The sequence below is a fragment of the Periophthalmus magnuspinnatus genome, chromosome 15, assembly GCF_009829125.3.
Source record: "Periophthalmus magnuspinnatus isolate fPerMag1 chromosome 15, fPerMag1.2.pri, whole genome shotgun sequence".
NCBI classification, from domain to species: Eukaryota; Metazoa; Chordata; class Actinopteri; order Gobiiformes; family Gobiidae; genus Periophthalmus; species Periophthalmus magnuspinnatus.
In genome coordinates, this window is record NC_047140.1 from 9,135,595 (window position 1) to 9,158,526 (window position 22,932).

Genomic DNA, 22,932 nt, shown 5'->3' on the forward strand with positions numbered 1-22,932 from the left:
TTTATGCACTGGTAAGACACATTTTGCTTGATTTTTTCTTTGAAACTGAAAGTACTCTCATCAGACTTGTTTACAAATAATCAGTATCAGTTACTATCAGCTCATATTTATTACAGGCTCCTGAAAATGTGTTGTTTAAAATCATTTTGTATTTTTTTCTTGAGTTTCAGACTATTAAAAAATATATATATTTGCAGTGTTTACTAATGTGTGTGTTGTGTTACCATAATAAAAGCTGAACATTCTGTCATATACATACATACAGAAACCCCCAGCATAAAGTCACTGCAAAGTATGAGTAGGATGAGTTAACAGCTTATACAGAACCTGACAGTTCACTTTAAATGATCATAATAACTCTGGATGCAGACGTATTTGTAGATGATTGCACCTACCGGCATGACCTGCTGCAAATCTTCTAGCGTAGCCGTCGCCATGCCAACCAGGGTGTTTGGGTCACATGGTGCATTGGGCGGAGTCAGGAGCTTTCTGTAGGGCAGAAGAGACTTTCAGTACATGTGATATTACATATAGTTGTATGTGAGTATATTGTTGACTGGAACACTTCTGTGAATGGAACAATACTCTGTGGTGCAAATGATACTCAGGTACAAGTAAAAAAAAATCTAAATACTTCATCAAAAATGTACTTAAAACAACAGCTGAGGTAGTACTACTTTTAAAAGTAGTAAAAGTATCCACTGTCAAATTACTTAAGTACAGGTATCTACAGGTACAGGTATTCTTTTGTACTTCGTTACTTTTGACCACTAAAAAAAACAACAATAATAATAATAAAATAAGAGCCTCAGGTTGCACTAAAACACAGATTACATATACAAAATCCTGAATTGTCCTAGAAGACAAGAAAAGTACTACTACTATTACTACAATTTATACTGCAACTACTATAAACACTTGGAACAGTTAAAACATACCTGTAAACATATAGAGGGAAGTGTATGTCCAGAGCGATGCTGTTGTACACGGCCAAGCCCATCAGCTGACACCAGGGTTAAGGCTTCAACATCAGGCTATTCAATTATTGTACATTAAAGCTGCACTGCGTCACTTTTCTGCTAGGTCACTAGGTCACACCTGTCGAGAGGTGACCCTGCTCACAGTAAGCACACAGTTAACATTTAAGCTTTCACTAAAAACAAAATGTTAACAAGATGTTTCTAGTTTTTTTGCTAGTTTTTTTACTTCCTGGTTGGACTTGTGCAGCAGATGTGACATGCGTTGAGGTAATTCCATAACAGTTACCTAGCAACTATAATGTAAACAAGGGCCAAACCATGTCGAAATTACACAATAGTTATAATTAGATCAATTAAAATAAATGACAACATTTATTTTTTAAAGGAAAAATGTTCCTAAATTGTCTCTGCATTTTGAATGGAATTTCCTGTGTTGAATCCAACTAAAGCAAGTACTAATTAGAAAAACATGAAAACCTGCCACTTTAAAGAGTCTACATTATGCAAAATTGACTCTTTTGAGCTTTAAGTCATGTTATGATGTTTTTACCTCCTCAAAAACATACATTGAGTTGTGTTTTGTTTATTCACACACGTTTGAGTAACACTTTATTATTAGTCTGTCTACATCTCCAAAGCTCAAAATGCTCTGTGCCACGTCATGATGTCATGAAGTGGTAGTTTTCAAGTTAACAGCTACATTTTACCTGAAATCATCCAAATGATTCTAGTGAAGGTGCGTAGACTTTAAAAACACAGTGGAGCACTTCCTGTATAACTGCATGACATCACAAGGTGGAACAGAGTGTTTTCTGTTTGAGAGAAGAACTCAGCCTAAATATACAGCCTAAATATATATTTGTGATGAGGAAACAACATTATAACATAGATCAGAAAATAGCGTAATTCGGACCCTTTAAGCCAAATTTTTTCTCCACTTTCGTATTTAAACAGATCAGTGCGTTCCAAGTAAGTATAGTAACCATCCCTGTATTTCAAGGCTGCATTCTCTTAAACAACCACCAGAGGGCGCACAAAGCCAGTGAGAGATTTGACCAAAATGAACAAAAGAGAGCAACAAATAAACAAACACGGAGGCGCCCACGGCAGTTCAGTCCCAGTCCAACATGTGGGACATGTGGGGACCAGATGTGAGGGGGGAGGGCAGAGGGGATGTAGTAGTACAGAGGGAGTACTGCTAATTACAGGTAGATGACAAAACTTGGATAAATAAACACAAACGGGTAATAAGGAGCAACTGTGTAATTACTGCAAACATTAGGGTTAATTAAAGATGTTTTATGTAATTTTTAATGGGGATGCTCTCTCTGGAATGTTCCATAGTGGCATTAAACCTTTTACTTACTTTACTAAGGGCCTGTATCTGTGTTTTTTTTCCCCCATATGTTTGAGCAAAACGTGTCCTGCCCCAGTACAGATGTGTTATATAAGCAGCTCTTGAGGTCAAAATGTGTCAGTTGTGTCCTGTCTGCGTCTAATTATGTGTTTTATTAAGTGTTTTATTGTCCCATAATCAGGAAGTGTACATTAGCATGCTAGTTGTTGCTGTTAGCTTCACCGTGATGGTAAAACTCCTCTCAGGTCTCTAAAAGTTGTGAAATGTGCTTATAAACTCATCATGGTGAGTAATTAGGATGTTCAGAATGCATAAGGTAAGTGAGGACTATGGACCACTGCAAACTGTTTAAAATGAGATTTGTTTTTCATGTTTTAGTCTTTAATGTCACATTGTAGAACATTCCAGGCACAGTGGTAACATTTCCATGGAGACCAGCAGGTGGCACACACTCAACTAGAAAAGTTACACAGTGCACACTTAAATTTGTGTTATGTTATTGTGTGTAGAGTAGCCATAAATTGTACACAAATAAGAGTAACTTACTTGAGTACGATATTACTCAAGTACATGCACAAAGTAGTGGCTGGAAAATCAGATTTATATGGCAATATAACTTTTACTCAAGTAAGAGTATTGTTACCTAAATAAAAATATAACTCAAGCAGGAGTGAGTATGCTGCACAATTCTACATTTTTTTTTTTTTTTTACAAAAGTAAATGTAATCTGAGTAAATGTAACTAAGTACTCCCCACTCTGTTCAAATTTGCAGTTTCTGATAAAAACATCAAAAAAAGTCAAACGTTCACTAGCACTGAAGTTCTGCCTTGATACTTATAATTCCAATGTGTACTGTCTGCATCTAATTATAAAACATTTCATTTTCTGATGATCAGGAAGTGCGTGTTAGCATGTTAGTTGTTGGTACCATCACTACCAGGTGGAAACTCCGCTCTGGTTTCTGAAAGTTGTGTAAAGTGCTTATAAACTCATCGTGGTGAATAATTAGGATGATCTGAATGCATAAGGTAAGTGAGGAATCACTTTGGACCAATGCAAACTGTTTAAAATGAACTAGTTTTTCACACTTTTAAGACAATAGAAATCAGGTACAGTGCCTTTAAAACTAAGGCAAAAGTTTAAACATATTGACTTAGTTCTAAATTGTTTGCCAAAAGTACAAATTTAACACGCAAATTCTCTAAAAACTTCAAATTGTGCAACTAAAATACAAAAACTTTATTCAATAAGACAAAGGCTGTGCAGCTGCAGCCCATTAAGTCCTATTCAAATGTCAGTAATTACACAGTGTTTAGGGCCATTAGGGTTTTACATGGGTCTGTTTATGCTCTGAGGCAGGGGGAGTAGAGCAGTAATCAAGTAAGAGTAATACTACTGCAAAATGATGTTATTCAAGCAGACGTATAAAGAGAGGTACGCGAGTAAGAGTAAAAATGTATTTGGAGCCAATACTACTTAAGTAAGAGTAATTTAAAGAGCAACTGTAATGTCTGATCTATAATTTGAACTGAATGTAACAGGAGGGGCAAAACATGAAATAAAGCACAAAATCTGGTATTTTCAAACAGACACAAACATCAGACAAACTAAATCACATCTGAAGGAGCTGCAAGAAACACAAAAGTTAAAATTGTGTCATATTGTTGACGTAAAACTCAAGTCACTTTAGACTTACTCACAGTGGGAAGAGGAACCCCAACTTTTACTCAAGTATATGTAATATGTTACTCAAGTAGGAGCAAATATAAGAAAATATTCTATCTTTTAAAGCAGGGGCGTCAAACACATTTTCACCGAGGGCCACATCAGCAAAATGGCTGCCGTCAAAGGACCAGAAGTAAAATAAATGTAGCTACTTTTTTAAACTTGTTAATTAACTGTTTTTGTATTTATTACTTATTCAAGTTACAAATATTGCATATGCTTTTGCAAAGATATAAAAATATGGCCTGATAAAACAATATTTTAAGACCATCATACCTTTTAATTTACCCTGTCGAGGGCCACATAAAATGATGTGGAGGGTCACATTTAGCCCGCGGGCCTTGAGTTTGACACATGTGTTTTAAAGAGTCAAAAGTAAATCTTGAATGATAATATTAGCATGTTACTCATACCATTACATTTTTTTTTTCATAGTTTGGTTGGGGGTGTGACTTATACTCAGATGCGATTTACATGTGAAATATATGTTAATTTCTTCATTATTATGCATCTTTTGGCTGGTGCGACTTATACTCCGGAAAATACGGTGCATATATAACAATGTTTAGTTTTATTCATGCATGTTTGGAGTAATCATACACACTGCATCTGTCTCCCTCTCCAGAGCTAAAAATGCTCTATTTCACCTTATGATGTCATTAGGTGGTACTACAAGTGCTCCTGTAATGTTTTTTTTTTTTTTTTTTAATCTACACCTTTTACAGATTTGGATCACTGCAGCAGCTGTTGTTTTAAGCCTTGTTCGAACTGCTTCACACATGCGAGCGACAGCACTTTCCTTTAAGCTTTCTGCCCTGCATTTCCTGACCTCTTCATCTCCATAGCGACGCCCATAGCGACGCCCCACCGCCATGACAACACCTTGGGAAGGAGGACGGTGGACAGAGGGTAAGAGTTAGCAGAGCAATCATGTGGACCAAACACGCAACACCGCAAAAGCCAACACGGAGGGACACCTGGAAAGGACCCTCGCATTTTTTTAAAGCAGACGGACTGTGCTTGTGTCTGTTATTTAGTTATAATCTGTGACGTTTGTGGATCGTTAGGGTTAAAACTCGCACTTACATATTTCCAGTGTAAGAAATTAACTTGAAGAATTGACTGAGATAATAATAATAATCAGATATCAGCATCTAGCAACAAAAATGCATCTCGATTAATTCCTTTCTGCTGATGTCGTTTTCATTCATGGGTATAACATTTTAAGAAGAGACAGAACTAGACATGGATGTGGGGTTGCCATTTATACAGAATCATATACCTGTAAAAATAAGGAAGGATCTTACGCCGGAATGTGTGGAGGCTCTGGTTACACGTGCATCTATCATATATAAAAACGTTCACATGTCATCACAACATTCTATAGGCCAATAATGTTTAATACAGATGGGGACAGCTAAAATGATTATAGTTCAAATGCAGACATGTGTCCACACAGGGGGTATCTGTGCCTGCTGGGGGAAGTGGCCACAATATGGGGGCTGTAAATAGGAAACAGGCCAGTCACAATCATTATTCAACACAATAATGGAACGGCAAACACAACTGGACTGAAAAAGACCTGGGAAATACACTGTAAACTACCAGACCAGTATGAACAGAAGAAAGAGGAAGTTACATTTCCAAACATAGACTGTATATATAAATCAACATAACTAACCTGCTAGCTGCCACGTTCTAAATATAGTACTTTTGAATGGCTGTTTTACAAGTTAAATTAAAACATTTCAGCCTTTTGGTCATATAAATAGAATGAGAATGAGAGCAGAGTCATAATGTCGTCAAATGTGAGTCACCAATATCTGAGCCCAGGTCCATCCACTGCCAAAGGGCCCAGAGACACATTCTGCTTATGGCCCCCTGAAAGCTAGGGCCGACCCTGACAGGAAACGAGCATGTGCGCACTTCCGGCTACATCGACTCTGGCTCCAATTCATTTTACATTGCAAAACTGTGACCCCTCTCTCTGTAAACACTGCAGTGAGTCTCGTCGTTTTGGTCTTAAAATGTTCGTATTAACCCGCTCTACATGATCCTGATGTTTTTATTTCGCTATTGTGTTAATAAATCAAGATATGAACATTAATAAGACACAAATCAGGTGCCTTCTTTCAAACCTTCAACAGGGGGCATTACCTTAAGCAGCCTCGCTCCGGATTGGCTCTTTGGTTGCTATGATACTTGCAGTTGTAATTCCAAATGCGGAACTTTTATACAGTCCAATCAAACATCTGCCTTCGTTGAAAGTGACAACACATTTTTGACCAAGCCTCATGAAACAGCTAATTAGTTTAATGATAAATGTATTGATTAGTAGATAAATAAATATATGCTCAGGTGTAATGCAAATAGTAATGACTGTGAAGGAGCGGGTGGGAATCAGGAAGTAAGCTGACATATTTCGTTTATTAAGTCATTTTATCGTTCAATATTGCTCGTTAAAATGTCCAAATTGTAACATAATGACCCACCGGTGTCATAAATTATAAGTATATCGCAGACAAAAGCACAATAGGTCCTCTTTAAGTCTTCCAAATACAGTCAGACGTAGCTCCTCAAATCCCTTTATCACCATTAACTTCAAACACAATTTCAAAGATGGCTTCTGTATTAACCACTGCAGCGGTTGCTATGGCATCTCTATTACTCCAATCTACCTCTTATGTGCGGGGAACACCCAAGATCCAACCAGTGCCCCCCACCTCGGGCCCCTGCACCAGTGGTATTAGATTACATAACCTCCGGACAGGCCCCAGCTGCACAGTAAAGTACACGTAGCATCATCCGCTAGTGACACCATGTTACACCAACTGTTCAGTCATTTCTGGTTCAGATTAAGAAGGATATGATCATTTCTGGAGCTGTTTGGGGATTCTGTGGTTCCTGGTTTGGGGAAACACGGTCATGGCTGCTCCGAGGGCCGTGTTAAATGAGGCCCTGTGAGCTGTGAGGTGCTGACGTTACATAAGGCTCACGCTAAGCTAATGTACAAAAGGATTCACCAATGCTACATAAGTTACAATAGCTTGGCATGAAAGACATTTTAAACTGAGACGTAGCTAAAAATGGTGGGTCTTTGGTCTCAGCGTGCAATCGAGACAAAGGTCAAACTTAGAAGCACTGTGCAACTGAAGACGAGCTACGACTGATATCAAATCTGTCTGATATTTTGGAGTCTTGGTGCGGAGCGAAACCTCCTCTCTCTGCGTCTATAATCTCTGTCCAACAGTGAACACAAGCGCTCCTAAGTAACAGCAGAAGAGCTCCACCTTGAACGGGACCTCTAGCACGACACCTCTAGCATGCAGCGCTAGCCTCAGCTAACTGGTACAACTATGGAGAAGCGATAGCCTGATATTCACTTAGACAAACTTCGTGTGAACCATTGCAGCGTGCATGTGTGCAGTTGTATGATTTAAGTTCCTCACATCTTGCAGTGTTGTATCCAGCAATCTGATAAGGCACTTTATAATATCACCTTAATAAAGTCATGTTTGCACTGTTGTTCTGATGTTGTTGTATATATCTACCTCTCTTTTTTTATCTTTTTTATAATAGCTATATTTCTACTTTTTGATATTATTATTATTCAGTGTTTTATGTTGCACTTTATCACTGAAGAAATTTCCTAGTTTGTGAGTTGTGTTCACTGACAATGGCGATAAAAGTCTTCTGATTCTGCTTCTGAAGACGAAAAAATCACAAAGTGGACACCAGGCCTTACACAAGACTTTGAGGGAAACATTACAGGTATTTTTGTTGGTTCAAAATTGAGTACACAGTTGTTTGTTTCACTTGGATCAGAAAATAACACTATAGTTAATGCAGGCTATGGTTGGATACATCTGTTTTTTGTCAATAATAGAAATGATTAGGAAAAACTTGTGGATTTGTCAGTGTTTGCTATTTTTTTTTGATAAACCCCAAGATACTAGCTGTACCTCAGACAGAGATACTGACATATGACAGCTTAGACTACTCATTTCACTAAAAATCTTACAATTATTTTTCTATTATTTATTTTATTTTTACAGTTTTGGTGAAGTTTCTGTTCCTGGTTGGACACAGGCAGCAGATATGACACACTCTGCGGTAACTCCACGATCATATTATTGAAGTTCTTGTTCTGAAATGCACCGTATTGTTTTGTATCTAAACTACTACAGCAGAGAAATAAACATGTTAAGTTGGGCCCATGACTATTTCAGTAAAACAGCTCAGAGTGTCCCCATTAAACTTTGCGATGCAGTTAACTCCTGTTTGGTTAGGCTATTTTCAATGTGTATTGAAAAGTGTATTGGAAATAGCGTTGTGATATATCGCTCTAGGCCAGACTTTTGAGAGCTGGTTAGATCCCTGCAGTGTGAAATATGACAGTGGAGATCCTTGGTGACAGACAGAGGAAGTCCCCCGGTGTCCAACTGCTTTTGAACTCATCACAGAATATATAAATCTTGTCTGGAGCTCAGCAAGTCACTAGATTCACCCTGTGGAGGCCTGGCAACGTAAAAAGTGCACTATGTAACTTTTCCTCTGGAGGGTTTGCTGCCTACCTCTCTCCATGGATGTTATTCCTTACCCTGAAATGTACCGCAGTATGGCATTAAGGCTGGGTATCATTAAGATTTTGCCGATACGATACATACCTCGATACATACATAGGCCACGATATGGTACATATCTCGATACAGTACTTACTTTTTTCTTGTCGATATAATACGATATGATATATTTCAATTCGATTCAATATGATTCAGTGAAAAATACAGGCTTTCGTGACCCTTGATGATCAATCCCATTTTCACAAAAAATAAACATTTAATGGTACATTTATCTTCTGTTTACTAAATATGAATGAACATAAACAAGTGCATTTTGTTTAGTGCATTTTGCTAACTAGAAGAACACATCAGACTGTTTCAATGATTAATATTATTCATCCACAGCTTATATGAGCTCCACATTTACATTTACACAGGGACATATGCAGTTTAACGGCTCTGAAGGATCACAACATGTCGACTAAAACAACTGTGATAGTAAAAGTTTTTGTTAAATCACTCTCTGTGCAAAGCTAATCAGAAATACACTTATTTTAATCATCAAAACAGTTGATGTTCTGCCTAAACAAGTTTCTTTCCAGTAAACAAGCCACTAAATAGAGCTGTGACAGAATAATTTGGTAAAATGTACAAAAAATATATTAATACAGCAGCCCACGATATTGATACTTTATCATTAAACTATACGATATAGCAATATTTTTACACACCCTTAGCATTAACCGTATTTATTTTGCATTTATTCAACTACCCGTATTTTTATTGCTCAAAAATAACCTAGAAAACATACATTCTTACTGCCGCTCCACAGATTTTAAGTGTAAATTGCTTGTTTTATGTGGCAAAATACACATTTAATGCCATACTGTGGAATGTTCAAAGTAAAAGAATAACATCTCCGTGTAGACGAGCAGGTGACGGGCATCAGGAAAGTGACATAATACACCTTAAACATGGGAATGGTTGTAATCGTAGACTGCGTAATAGAAGTGGACCGCAGGAGTGTGATGTCACCCACAGTGTTCGTTTGCAACCAAATGAAATGAAATGAAGCCAATCAAGCTAACTGTAGCGGCTAATCTGGAAACCTATTTGGAAATCCACATGGAAAAAGTCAATCAGTAACGAGGCTGTTGAAGGTAATGCCCCTTCCTGCCCACACCGCTGGTTTGGCAGAGGGAGGACGCTTAGAAATGCTGTCAATCAAACCTATTGCTAGCGCTAGCGGGAGTGACGTTGGGGAAAGCAAGTACCAAATTGGTCTGTTATTAATGTTCATGGCAAAACAGCGAAATAAAAACCCCAGCAACAGTTATGAAGAGAGGCACGGCTGAGAGATGACTGTAATATTGTTGGCAAGATATCAAAGACCAAACCAAGTCTACATCAGGACTGAACCAGGACTAAACCAGGATTAAACCGTGGGTGGACATTTTTTTTCCGATCCTATGCCATTAATATGCTGGTGGTAATGGAAGACATCATTTCTTTACATATTTGAAGTGTAAATTTGTCATACTGTCCTGTAACAAAGGATACTGTTCCGACCAACTGGAACTCTGAATAGTTGTCACACTTCCAGCTGCTGAACCAATGGCAGCGCGAGTCCTTCATGTAGGTGAACATACCTGAGAAGAAAAGAAAAAACATTTGAGAGATTAAAATAACATCAGAGCTAATAAATCCAGAAATAAAATAAAAAAATCTTTAAAGGTACACTATGTAACTTTTCTTGTAGAGGGTACACCACAAGCTTGTCACCATAGAGATGTAATTGCTATTCATGGAATGTTCTGTAGTATAGCATCAAACTTGTCTATCAAACAATCATTTAAGTGTTTTATTGATCAAAAATACCTTGAAAAAGATTTCTGGGAGTGGGATTGCCTCTCTATAGATCTGACCTGTAACTTGAACTGATAGAGTCACTAGCTTGTCTACACTGAAATAGCTATGCCGATTGTCAGATTACAGAACATTTAAGGCAAAGAAATAGCATCTCCATGGAGACAAGCAGGTGGCAAATACTCAACCAGAAATGTTACATAGTGCACATTTAATGAATACAAGGATTAAAGGAACATTGATATATTTTTCCTTGTTATATTCCCCTAAAGCAAGTGTCATAAATCTCTGATCTCCTCACATCAAACAGGAGATAAAGTGATACAAACGGTAACCATGGCAACAAAAAACAAACACGCCTTTAATGTACTGACAGCTGTCTGAACACCTGGATGTTGTTTACAGGTTCACTTGTGTGTGACAAGGCAACAACGTCAAAACAACTGCATTAACCTGTTGTCATGGCAGCACAGAGGCTTTAAGAAAACGTGAAATTAAAGCTTTGATCATGACTTCAAATGACCTGCTAAATGGTTACAAATTGAGTGAATTTAGTAACAAAACAAACTCAAAAACAATAGCCTCACAACAGACTTTTTCTTGAAGGGCTGTCAGCCTTTAGACGTAGAAGTGTCACCTGCTTGTCTCCGTGGAGATAGACAAGCTTAATGCCACACTGACATCTCTCACATGTTCGTACTGTATGAACCATGTCGCACTCTGAGGACTTCAGGAACCAGGACCAAACCAGGACTAAACCAGGACTCAACCTGAATTAAACATGGACTAAACCAGGACTAAACATGAACTAAACATGGACTAAACCAAGATTCAACCTGAATTAAACATGGACTAAACCAGGACTAAACATGAACTAAACATGGACTAAACCTGGACTAAACCTGGACTTAACATGGACTAAAACATGGACTAAACCAGAACTAAACATGGACTTAACATGGACTAAACCAGAACTAAACATGGACTAAAACATGGACTAAACCAGGGCTAAACATGGGCTAAACCAGGACTAAACCTGGACTAAACATGAACTAAACCAGGACTAAACCTGGACTAAACATGGACTAAACCAGGACTAAACCAGAACTAAACCAGGATTAAACCAGGACTAAACTAGTACTAAACCAAGACTAAACCAGGACTAAACCTGGACAAAACATGGACTAAACCAGGACTAAACATGGACTAAACCAGGACTAAACCAGGACTAAACCAGGACTAAACCAAGACTAAACCAGGACTAAACTAGTACTAAACCAAGACTAAACCAGGACTAAACCAGGACTAAACATGGACTAAACCAGGACTAAACCAGGACTAAACCAAGACTAAACCAGGACTAAACCAGGACTAAACATGGACTAAACCAGGACTAAACATGGACTAAACATGGACTAAACCAGGACTAAACCAGGACTAAACCAAGACTAAACCAGGACTAAACTAGTACTAAACCAAGACTAAACCAGGACTAAACCAGGACTAAACATGGACTAAACCAGGACTACAGCAGGAGCAGCTAAAACCTGGAACAGTAACAGAAATAAACATGCTTTGCCACAGTGGAACACTCTGGGCAAAGCAAGATCCCCATAGAGACAAGCAGGTGGTCGATTTTCCACCAAAAAAGTTCCATATGTGCACCTTTAAATCTTAGCACAATTGTTTTATTTTTATTTACAGGCCCTGTACCGGACTCTTTTCCATGTATTTGAGCCCAGTACAGATATATTCCATGTGTTTTGCCCCCGTACAGATATATTGTAAAAGCAGCTCTTGAGGTCAGATTAAGTCCAATCCTTGCAATCTGCATCTAATTATAAAGTGTTTTCTTGTTGAAGAATCAGGAAGAGCGTGTTAGCATGCTAGTTGTTGTTAGTTGTTGTTTTACCGTAACAAGAAAACTCCACTCTGGTCTCTGAAAGTTGTAAAAAGTGCTTATAAACTCATCGTGGTAAATAATTAGGATGTTCAGAATGCATAAGGTATGTGAGGAATAACTTTGGACCACTGCAAACCGTTTAAAATGAACTAGTTCTGTTTTCCACATTTTTAAGATAGGAAAAATCAGGCCGCCTTTAAGTAGTTATTCCTCCTCTTAACTCACTCGTCTGTTCCAGTTTCACCTGGTTAAAAAAGTAGGTCAACAGTCTGCCCGGCACCACATAAAGTTCCAGTGTGTTCTTGGCCCATCCACCTGCCCACTAGCATGTGTGTTAGCCCGCCCCGTTAGCCTCCATGTGTTAGCGTCCTGCGTTAGCCTCGTGTATGTGCGCGGCGGAGAGGGGATTTCCCTGCTCTGATGAGGGGAACACAGCTCTCATTCAGCCTGCTCTGGGCACACATCCCCTGGCCCCAAAAACACAGACGGAGGCGGAAATATGGAGAGGCAATGGAAAGAAAAGAGCCAACACATGATGCACACACACAGCCAAAGCCGGTCATTTTAATACAGTATCGTTTACACAGTGGTGGAACCAGTAGCGCGGATATAATAACACAGGAATTGACCTAATTATCCTACATTTAGCTTTAAGTTTCTGTTTAAATGTCTTTTTGGCCAATGACAGTCATTACGGTTTGAATGCAGAGTGTTGACTTTAAGGTTATGACCAAATTATTTATGTTGAATTTGGCTCCAATGATGCCCAAACTGTGGTACATCACTGCATAACACAATATCTTATAATGCAAGGATCCTACAGTTTATCCTACTTTGTACATCACACATTGGGTATTATTTGAAATTTGAACACACACACACTTGATTAAATTAATTTAAAGGGGGGCATTACGAAAAAAAATATGCAATTTTGTTTAGCTTTCTACCATGTTATAACGTTGTTCCCTCATCAAAAACACACCTGATGAGGTTCTATATGTCATCCATGCATGATTAATCTAGCGATCTCTCCTGGGCCCTATTCAAACCTTCCTCGTGGTTAGCTGTAAGATTCTGTACAAAGCTCCGCCCACAAGCCTACGTCAACCATGCTCCCACACGACAATTCTCCATAATTATACAAAAATGTGACACAAAACTGTCCACAGCAACTTGACAAACGTGATGTGATGTGCAGTAGTTTCATTAGTGAGATGCACGCTGAGTGTTTTGTGACAGCGCTCTGAAGGGGGAGTGACTTAGTGCAGAGGGTAAAGGGAGGGAAACTCAGAGTGTCAAATACAAAAGTGAAACTTATGTTGTTTTCGGTGAATATAGCATTTTCAAAACAATAAAAGGTAACATGATGAGCTAAATATGTTATGTGTTGGCAGTTAATACCACATAGCAGTAAAATACCCCCTCTTTAAGCTTTATGCCTTTGGTTTCACAAAACACAGAAACTCAAAGCCTAATCATCAGCCTGAGCAATGAAATGTGTGTTCTGTCTCCAAGGAACGAATAATATGGATTTTTTTTTAACATATTGCCCATGCCTATATTTAATAATATCATAGTGCCTCAAATAAATCTATATTATAACTATTCAAGTGTTTCAGCTTCATGTTATACAGCATTAGAGGACGTTTTCCCCATTCAAAAGATACAATATTTAGTTTTAATTTGTTGATCCCTATGGTAACAGTCATATTTTTTCATTATTTTTCTCATCATTCTGAAACCCCTATATAGACACAACTGAGCCTTGAGTCAATGCCCTGGTATGTTTCGGATAAGGAGCCAATATTATAACATGGACCGATAAAATGAGGCACCTTAAGGGAAGACCATATAAAGCCGGGACCGGGAGATATGTTTTTTTGTTTGTTTTTTTTTTAGCCGATACTGATATCAGATATTTGGCGAGCTGCTGTGGCCAATCACTGATATTTGCCGATACCGACCTCAAAACAACCTTAAGCTTTTACAATCCACAGTGAGGCCCAGAAATGTATCTTAAGTGGAAATAAAGATCACAAATGAACTTTTCACTTCTGTAAAAATGTCAACATGTATTTATATCAGTATCAAATATCAGTATCAATATATGGCAATACCGATATCAAAGAATTAGTATTGATATCCGACATACTACGATACTACCCCTATATATATATTACCCTAATATAAAGGCTGCAATGTGTTCTGTTCTCCAATTGGACAATAGAAAAGCACAACTCTACCATCGTCTGTGTAATCCCTCTGTCGTCCAAGTATGATTTATACTAAGAGAAAATTTCAAAAGACGTTTGGCTGCTCATCTAAGTCGGTTGTTCAGTTCTGGTCTGATTACTGATGGATAATGCCTTATATTGATCTGAAGGGAGGAGCTAACTACACTGAAGTAGAAAAGAGTGCAGTGAGTGGTACATTGGAGAAACAGCCACTTCATAAGAGGATGTACCAACACCAGCGTGAGAGCTCCTCTGGACCCCAGTCTGCTGTGCATCTCCATCTCAAAGCCACTAACCACTCATTTAAGATAGTGAGGTACAGATCTTAGCCAGAGAAAAAAAAATTGTTTGAGAGGGGAGTTAAAGGCATAATCTCTCACCGATATATAACTCTATCCTCAGACCCAAAACAAACATGAACAAAGAGAACAATAGGTGGCCATTATAGGTTGAATAGCGTTGTTAAGGCCGAAACTGGAGGCAATAGCTGTTTACAGTTTCAGTGTAGTTATCTCCTCCCTTCAGACAGATATAAGGCAGTGACCACCAACAATCAGACCAGACCTGAAGAAGAGGCTTAGATGAGTAGCCAAACGTCTTCTCTCCTACAACGATTTGTCCAGTTGAGATTTAAATTTTGCCTTTTGCTATACACTGAAACTAACACACCTGTTTGTTTACACTCCACTATCCACTTTTCTTCATTTAAAAAAGATGAATTAAGGTAAACTTTGACAGCTAAGATAACACAAAACATGCACAACAGATCATGTAGATGGGTCCCCGAGCACTGTGCTGCTGTGAGGAGATGGCAAAGCGGCATAGAAGGACGGGTCAAATGCAGAGGACAAATTTCCCTACGGCGGCACTAAAGTGTACCTTAACCTTATAGGTCCTATATTATGCAAAATATACTCTTGAGCTTTAAGCAATGTTATAATGTTGTTTCCTCCTTAAAATCATACCTGGAGTTGAGTTTTGTTTCATTCACACATGTTTGAGTAACACTTTATGTCTGTCTACATCTGCAAAGATCAAAATGCTCTGTTCCACCTTGTGATGTCATGAACCAGTGGTATTCAAATGAACAGCTCCTTTTACCTTTAGTTTAGTAGAGATTCGAATTCCAAGGCTGAAATGATCCAAATGATTCGAGTGAAGGTGTATGGAGTTTAAAAACACAGTGGAGTAGTTCCTGTATTACCACATGACATCACAAGGTGGAACTTTCTGTTTGAGAGAAGAACTCAGCCTAAAAATGCAGGGTTTGTGTGTTCAACATGTGTGAATGAAACAAAACACAACTCCGGGTATGTTTTTGATGAGAAAACAACATTATAACATAAATCAGAAAACAGAATAATACGGGCCCTTTAATGAGCAGCAGATGACTCCAGACCGCACGGTATCCAAATCTGTCCTCCTATCGCTCCCTTTCCAACCATAACCTCATGTTGTTACAGCAATAAAAGCTTGTGTTTTAACAGTGAGTGGAGCAGGTTAAGAGGCTAGCTAGCGTTAGCATATCTTCTGCCTGATCTGTGTCTGATGGGTTTCCAAAGACAACACCGAAGTCTGGCCTCTGCTATGTGCGCGGATCCTGCTGTCCTTAAACCACCCGCTCACATCCACTGCTCCAGAGCTAATCAAAAACGACTTTCCTCCTGATCCTTCCAGAAGCTCCTACTGGACGCTCTGCTGTTCAATATCAATGGGATCCACTTTCCATCAAACAGGAGTTATCTGCATGGATCAAAGGTCAAAGTAATGGCAAAAATACTCAAGGAAAACTGTTCTGTTTCAGATAGTGTCTATTGCTGACAAATAATGGGACTTTCGGCTCTTTCATGAGATCCGAATCTTTTGGATTGGTTCGTTTCAAAGAGCTGTTCAAAAGACTGGGACTTTTTATATTTATTTATATGACGTACCATAAATTTAAAGGAACTGTGTGTAAGATTATCATTTTAAATTCCATAAACCTGACCTGATCTGTGTTCCCAGATATGAGGTAAACGTGTTCACATCAAATATAGCACACAGGTTCAGATGTGATTTTAATACACAGATTCCACAGACACTCTTTAATTCCATTTTTGTTTTACTGTTCATCAGAATCGACAGGAGCACATGGAGCTGTACATGTAGCTGCACACAGTATTTTACCGTAGTCAGTGTGGAAGATCTGTCGCACGAGCAGGAGGAACCACTCCTTGGTCAGACCCCCCATGTCCAGCCCCGCCTCCCCCACAAACGTCACCCGCAGTTTCTTCTTCAGGTCACATCTCTTCCTCATCAGCTGCAACAGGAGGGGAGAGAGAGAGAGGGGATTTACACTCGTCTAAACAGTTTATAGATAAATAGTGCATAGTCCATATAATGTACTTGTATTAGCACTAAACCAATGAAATGTTAAGGAACTCTTTAAACTCGCCTAATGCTGCTTCTAATTGGTCTTTTTTCTGTTGATCTGTATTTTAACTAATCACTGTCAAGCCCAAGTCTCTCTTGCTTCTGTTTACTTCCTAGGAGAAAGAAAAAAAACTTTGCAGCTCCTCTATGCTCCGCAGTCACAAGGCACGTGCTCGTTGTCATGACGATAGTAAAGACAGTGCCATAGAACTTTCAGGTGTGAATTGGCCCGAATAAGTGCAGTTCAAATGATGGGAGTTATGGACTGTTGAATTGTGTGATTTCAGCAGTTTGTTTTTTCTGTATCCATGGCGAACATGGCTAACCAGCTAGCTCTGAAATGCTACAAACTTTTTTACAACAATACAACAGACTTTCTACACCAAATACTTTCTAACTTTCTAAACCACTCTGCTCTGTTATTTGGGTCGGTGATGAGAAGGGACATTCCCTCTGAAACGTTTTCAGAGGGAATGTCCCTTCTCCCTGACCCTGTTGTGTCTCCAGACTTCAGCGGGCTCCCTTTGGAGGCTGCTGTGATGCTGCAGGACACAGACAACAGAGAGGACACAGAGGATGGACATTTTTGTCCTGAGGGCGGTTACTCTCTCAAACTGCCCTGACACTGGATTATTATTGTATTTTAATACTCCATGTGCTTAAACTACCCTTCGGGGACAAATAAAGTGATATTTATTGAGTGACTGCTGTGAGCCAAGCATCTAAGTTTATCTATTCAATAAACTATTCATTACATCTCATTGATTTGTTTCTCCGGAGGAGCTGGAGGACGTGTCCGGGGTGAGGGAAGTCTGGGAGTCCCTGCTTAGACTGCTGCCCCCGCGACCCGGCCCCGGATAAGCGGAAGAAAATGGATGGATGGATGGATGGATGATTTGTTTCTCCTGGTTGGACTGACACAGAGATCATACTATAGTAGGTCTCCAGACACTGACCTCTTCCAAGGAGTCGCTGAGCAGCTGAGCCCGTCTCACTTTGATGTTGAGGAAGAGGAGGTTCATGTCCACCCTCTGTCTGCGGGACACTTTACTCACCAGACTTTGCTGCAACACACAGGGACGGAGTTAAGGATGGGTTTCAAAGAGTGAAGTTCATGATAGAACAACATCATTGTGATTGGTTGAAAAAAAAAAAAAAACATCATGCAGGTCTGTGCAGTTAATCGAGATCCAATGGTTTCTATCAGCTTGGGTCTTTTCAATGCAGAGGTCTACAGCCAGTCCTCTGTCAGTAGAGGAAGATTTTTTTTAAAGTCCATATGCTATTTTATGATCTAGGTCATAATGTTTCCACATCAAAAATACACCTGGAGTTGTGTTTTGTTTCATTCACACATATTTAACACACAAACCCTGCAGTTGAGAGTTCTTCTCTCAAACAGACAACACTCCACCTTTGTGACGTCATGTGGTAGTACAGAAAGTGTTCCAATGTGTTTTTAAACTCCATATACTTTCACTAGAATCCTTTGGATAATTTCAGACCTGGAATTGCCAATCTCTACTGAACAGAGTATTTTGAGCTTTGGAGATGTAGACAGGTTACCAGAATTACCCAAACATGTGTGAATGAAACAAAACACAAGTCCAGGTATGTTTTTGAGGAGGTACCAGCATTATAACATGGATCAAATCTTATAAGAGACAATTTGTAAGCTTTGTAATGTAGGACCTTTAATTAAATCCCATGTAAAATCTAGATTATAGATACTGGGATTACAAAAACTCAGATACCACAGTTTTTTCAGCTATCAGTATCAGTGACTTGGTCTGAGTACTCACCGATACCAATAGGTGAAAGTACTGATATCAAAGTATTGCAGTTTATTGAGAGTTTTTGAGAGTCATAAATGATGGTGTTGCAGTAGTCAATGCTATTCAAACACCATATACACAGTTTAGTAGCAAAAAAGTGGATTTAGTGTTTAGTTCCACTTTAAGAAAAAAAAGTATGCAGCTAGAATGTATAGCGCCTCACTCTGGCCTGGCTGATCATCTGCTGCTCCGAGTCCTTCTGGATGATGGCCTTCTTCACCACAGTGGACAGGATGAATGGGAACTGACAGAAGGAGAACCTGAGGAGGGAGAGAGGGGACCTTTTATGAGAACGGACCAGGAAGTCACCAATGAGGACCACTATTATTCTGTGGCATGTAAGGAGAAAGTGTCAGCGAGTGTAAGTATTCACCATTGTAATGTTCAAAATAAGTATATAGACTTTGACCATTACCAACACTTACACTCCACATTCAAACTAGGCAAGGTTGAAGTGTCTTGCTCAAGGATATGACAACTTTTGGGTTGGTGGATACATTTTTTTTCAGTAATATTTGTAATAACTCCATAGTTTCAAAATGTGCCATTATTTCATGGACTTTCACGGTTTGATTTGGCTGGAGTGGTTCCATCTGTTTTATCGTCTGGTTTTGCCACAAACAGCTTGAGTTTAATCAACACAGATGCCCCGAAAGCTGTGGCAAAATTATTCATAAACAACCAAAATCTGGCTCAAATTTTTCCAGACTAAATATTCATGCAGAAATTTTCAGACGGTGAGGAAAAGCCACAAGGAGTAAGCCACGACACATCATTTGGATACACACAAGTTAATATGAAATTCTTAGAGGAATATAAAAAAATATGCAAATTTTAATATTTTGGACCAAAGATGTGAATAAAATTGATTCTTATGGAAATTATGGGACTAAATATAATGCAAAATGATTTTAAAATTTGGTAAAATAGAATAAAATTTGAAATAGACGTTGAAAATTTCAGCTAATACAGAAATTTAAATACAATTGTTTCGTATGTAAATTATAGAAAAAAAAATGCAACACAAAATTATTTAAAAAAATAATAATAATATTGGTAGAATAATATTGGAAATTATTTTGGGCTAAAGTTGAACATTTTAGCCAACATAAATAAAAAAAATAAAAAAAGTTTCTTATGTAAATTATGAGAATAATTACAACCCAAAATAAATTTAAAATTACATTAAAAAAAAATAAAAAATACACTGGAAATAATTATAAATCTCTTCCCAAGATAAAAAACAAACAAACAAAAAACAACAAAAAACAAGATAACACAATCCTTATCACTTTTTTTTCTCGATACAAATAGTGCAAATAGTGTAGGCTTTAAAATGGGTGTCAGGTGCTTCATCTTGGTTAGTATGGTAAAAACTGCATAGGCTTTTTGACCTGTTGGAGTTGCCGTAGCTCTGCCACGTCCTGTACTCCTCCATGAAGTCGATGTGCTCCAGGGTGATGTTGTAGAAGTCAGTGAAAGGCATGATCGGAGGAGAAGAGACGCTGTTCGCTGCATCTGAGGACCAGGTAAGCAGAAGATCAGCGTCATCAACTAACTTTAATAAAATATTTTTTGCAATAGAATGTCAATTCATAAGAGGTTTGTGGTTTTGTTTTCTAATGGAGTTTCACACTTTTCTTGTCTATTCTAAACATGTCGTAGTCAAGTTTGTATTTTCACTGGTGGTCTAGTGATTTAAGGTGGCCAGAATCATTTGCCGAATGTCTCTATCATCTCTGTCCTCTTTTCACGCTATAGCTGTCCTGTTCAATAAAGAACACAAAAAAATATTAAACATCTACAAAATTTACTACTGTCAAAAATCATGATTTGTAAAAAATAAACAGCAGAATGAAAGACTTTAGTACTTTAGTTTGTATTAAAAAATATATAGTTCCTGCTGTCATATACTGAATGATAAGTCGATATAGTGATTATAGTGAAAGGCCTACATGGGTCAGTTTTGCTGTATGTTTTTTTGGTTTCAGGAAATAAATGCTGTTTTCAGACTCTGCACTGGTATCGGCTGATATCAGGTATCAGCTCATACTTAATTTTATTTATTTATTTTTTTTATTTAACCTTTATTTAACCAGGAAGGTCCCATTGAGATTAAAAACCTCTTTTTCAAGGGAGTCCTGGCCAAGAGGCAGCACATTACAAAAACAAGTACATACAAACAAACAATACAATTAAAAAATAGTATCGCTTTAATTAAAAATTAAAGCGATACTATTGGGATCTGTATTGGAACTAAAAAAGCTGGACCTAAAAATAAAACTTGAATTTTTGGATTAAAAGTAGCTAATTGAAAGGCTGTAGTCATATAGCAGGTAAAAAATGCCCAATGCATAGAGCTAAATGTCTCAGTGTCTCCATGGCAGACACCCTGTACTTTTACAAAATAAAAATGGCAGAGAGCTATTCCTTTTAGGGGCTGTACGAAATTGAGCCGATATAAAGGTAATAACAACAGCTTTAGATGGGGTATGTTTACAAGCCTATGAACACAAACCATAAATCATAACTTTAAACTGTGCGTGGTACTCACTGAAGAGGGCCAAGACTTTGGTGGCCGAGGGGACCCACCACGAGCACTTGGCCAGAGGGGGCAGCTCGTCGGGTTCAGCTGGGAACAGGCGCGTGGAGATGAACTGTAGGAGGCGCTCTACCAGCTGTTTGAACCTGCGCGCTGACAGCCTACACACACACACACACAGATGGGAGGCATCAGAACAGTTTAGCTTTAAGGGCAATCTACATTTTGACTGAGGGAAAAAAAACACTTTAAGAGGACCTATTGTGTTCTCTCATCATTATCTTATTTTGACTATGTTTGAGTATCCTACCACCTATCTTCGCCCACTGCTGCGGAAAAAATCCAGACTCCAGACTTCAAAAATCCAGAGGGGGTATTTTACTTGTATGGGGTATTAACTGCTAACACATAAAATCAACATGTTACCTTTTATTGTTTTGCAAAATGCTATATTCGACTAATTAATGTATTCAAATGTTGTCGTAATGTTGTAAGTTTCACTTTTGTTTTTGAAGCTGAGTCCATCCTTTCTTTGTTCCCTGTGTAAGTCACTCCCCCTTCAGAGCGCTATCACAACACAATCAACGTGCATCCTGCTAATGAAACTACTGCACATCACATCAGGTTTGTCAAGTTGCTGTGTACAGTTTTGTATCATGTTTTTGTATCTTTATGGAGAAATGTCATGTGGGGGCTTGTGGGTGGAGTATTTGCACAGAATCTTACAACGAACCATAAGGAAGGTTTGAATAGGGCCTGGGAGAGATCGCTAAATTATTCAAACATGCATGGATGACAACTAAAACATCTTCAGACATGTTTTTGATGAGGGAACATTATAACATGTAAGAAAGCTAAAAAAAAATCGATTTTGCATAATACTCAGCTAAGACACATTTTCAAAACTTGTCTTTCCCAACTTAAAGCTGACTTTTCTCTGAAGGAATATATCATAAAACAAGCACTTTATGACTAAATGACACCTGAAACTTAATGCATGTATATATTAGCAATGTGCCGATGTGTTGGTGAGGGCTCCGGATCTATTCAGACAGATTACAGACAGAGACCTACAGCTTTCTACTGCTGTGTGAAAATCTGGTCCCCTTTAAATTTAACAGAATAATCTCTTTTAAGGGCAAAAATGATGTGGACTTAAACTTTAAAAGAAGACATGCTGTGCTTTGTGTGCTATAGTTATAATCTCTGACACAACACTCATTGATCTCATACAAGTCCAATGATTTCAGGACCAGGTTGACAGCTAGAGATGACAAAATGTTGAATCCTACGTGTTAGTACAGAGCAGCGGGAGTGTATGGGATGTGGGGGAATACTGGAACTTTAGGAGCGATGACGTCTTGAATACAGGAGAAGATTACATAAGCATCCATGAATCACTCTACAACCTCACATGGGTAAATTATAACGTGGTTAAGCTCAAAGGTCCTACATTACATAAAATTGATTCTTTTGAGCTTTAAGCCATGTTAGAACCTCGTTACCTCCTCAAAA

General features: G+C 38.4%; 1 protein-coding gene across 1 annotated transcript in view; it reads right to left on the reverse strand.

The window, feature by feature from the left end:
- Positions 1–22,932, reverse strand: part of hectd2 (HECT domain containing 2) — an 81,015-nt gene that overhangs the window by 26,768 nt on the left and 31,315 nt on the right. The window contains exons 9-16 of the mRNA XM_033980080.2: positions 21,430–21,578; positions 20,270–20,393; positions 19,039–19,135; positions 17,997–18,104; positions 16,795–16,927; positions 10,186–10,274; positions 939–1,003; positions 396–489 (exon numbers count right to left, since the gene is read on the reverse strand). Coding sequence (XP_033835971.1) covers positions 396–489; positions 939–1,003; positions 10,186–10,274; positions 16,795–16,927; positions 17,997–18,104; positions 19,039–19,135; positions 20,270–20,393; positions 21,430–21,578 — 859 coding nt within the window. The remainder of the gene's footprint in view (positions 1–395; positions 490–938; positions 1,004–10,185; positions 10,275–16,794; positions 16,928–17,996; positions 18,105–19,038; positions 19,136–20,269; positions 20,394–21,429; positions 21,579–22,932) is intronic.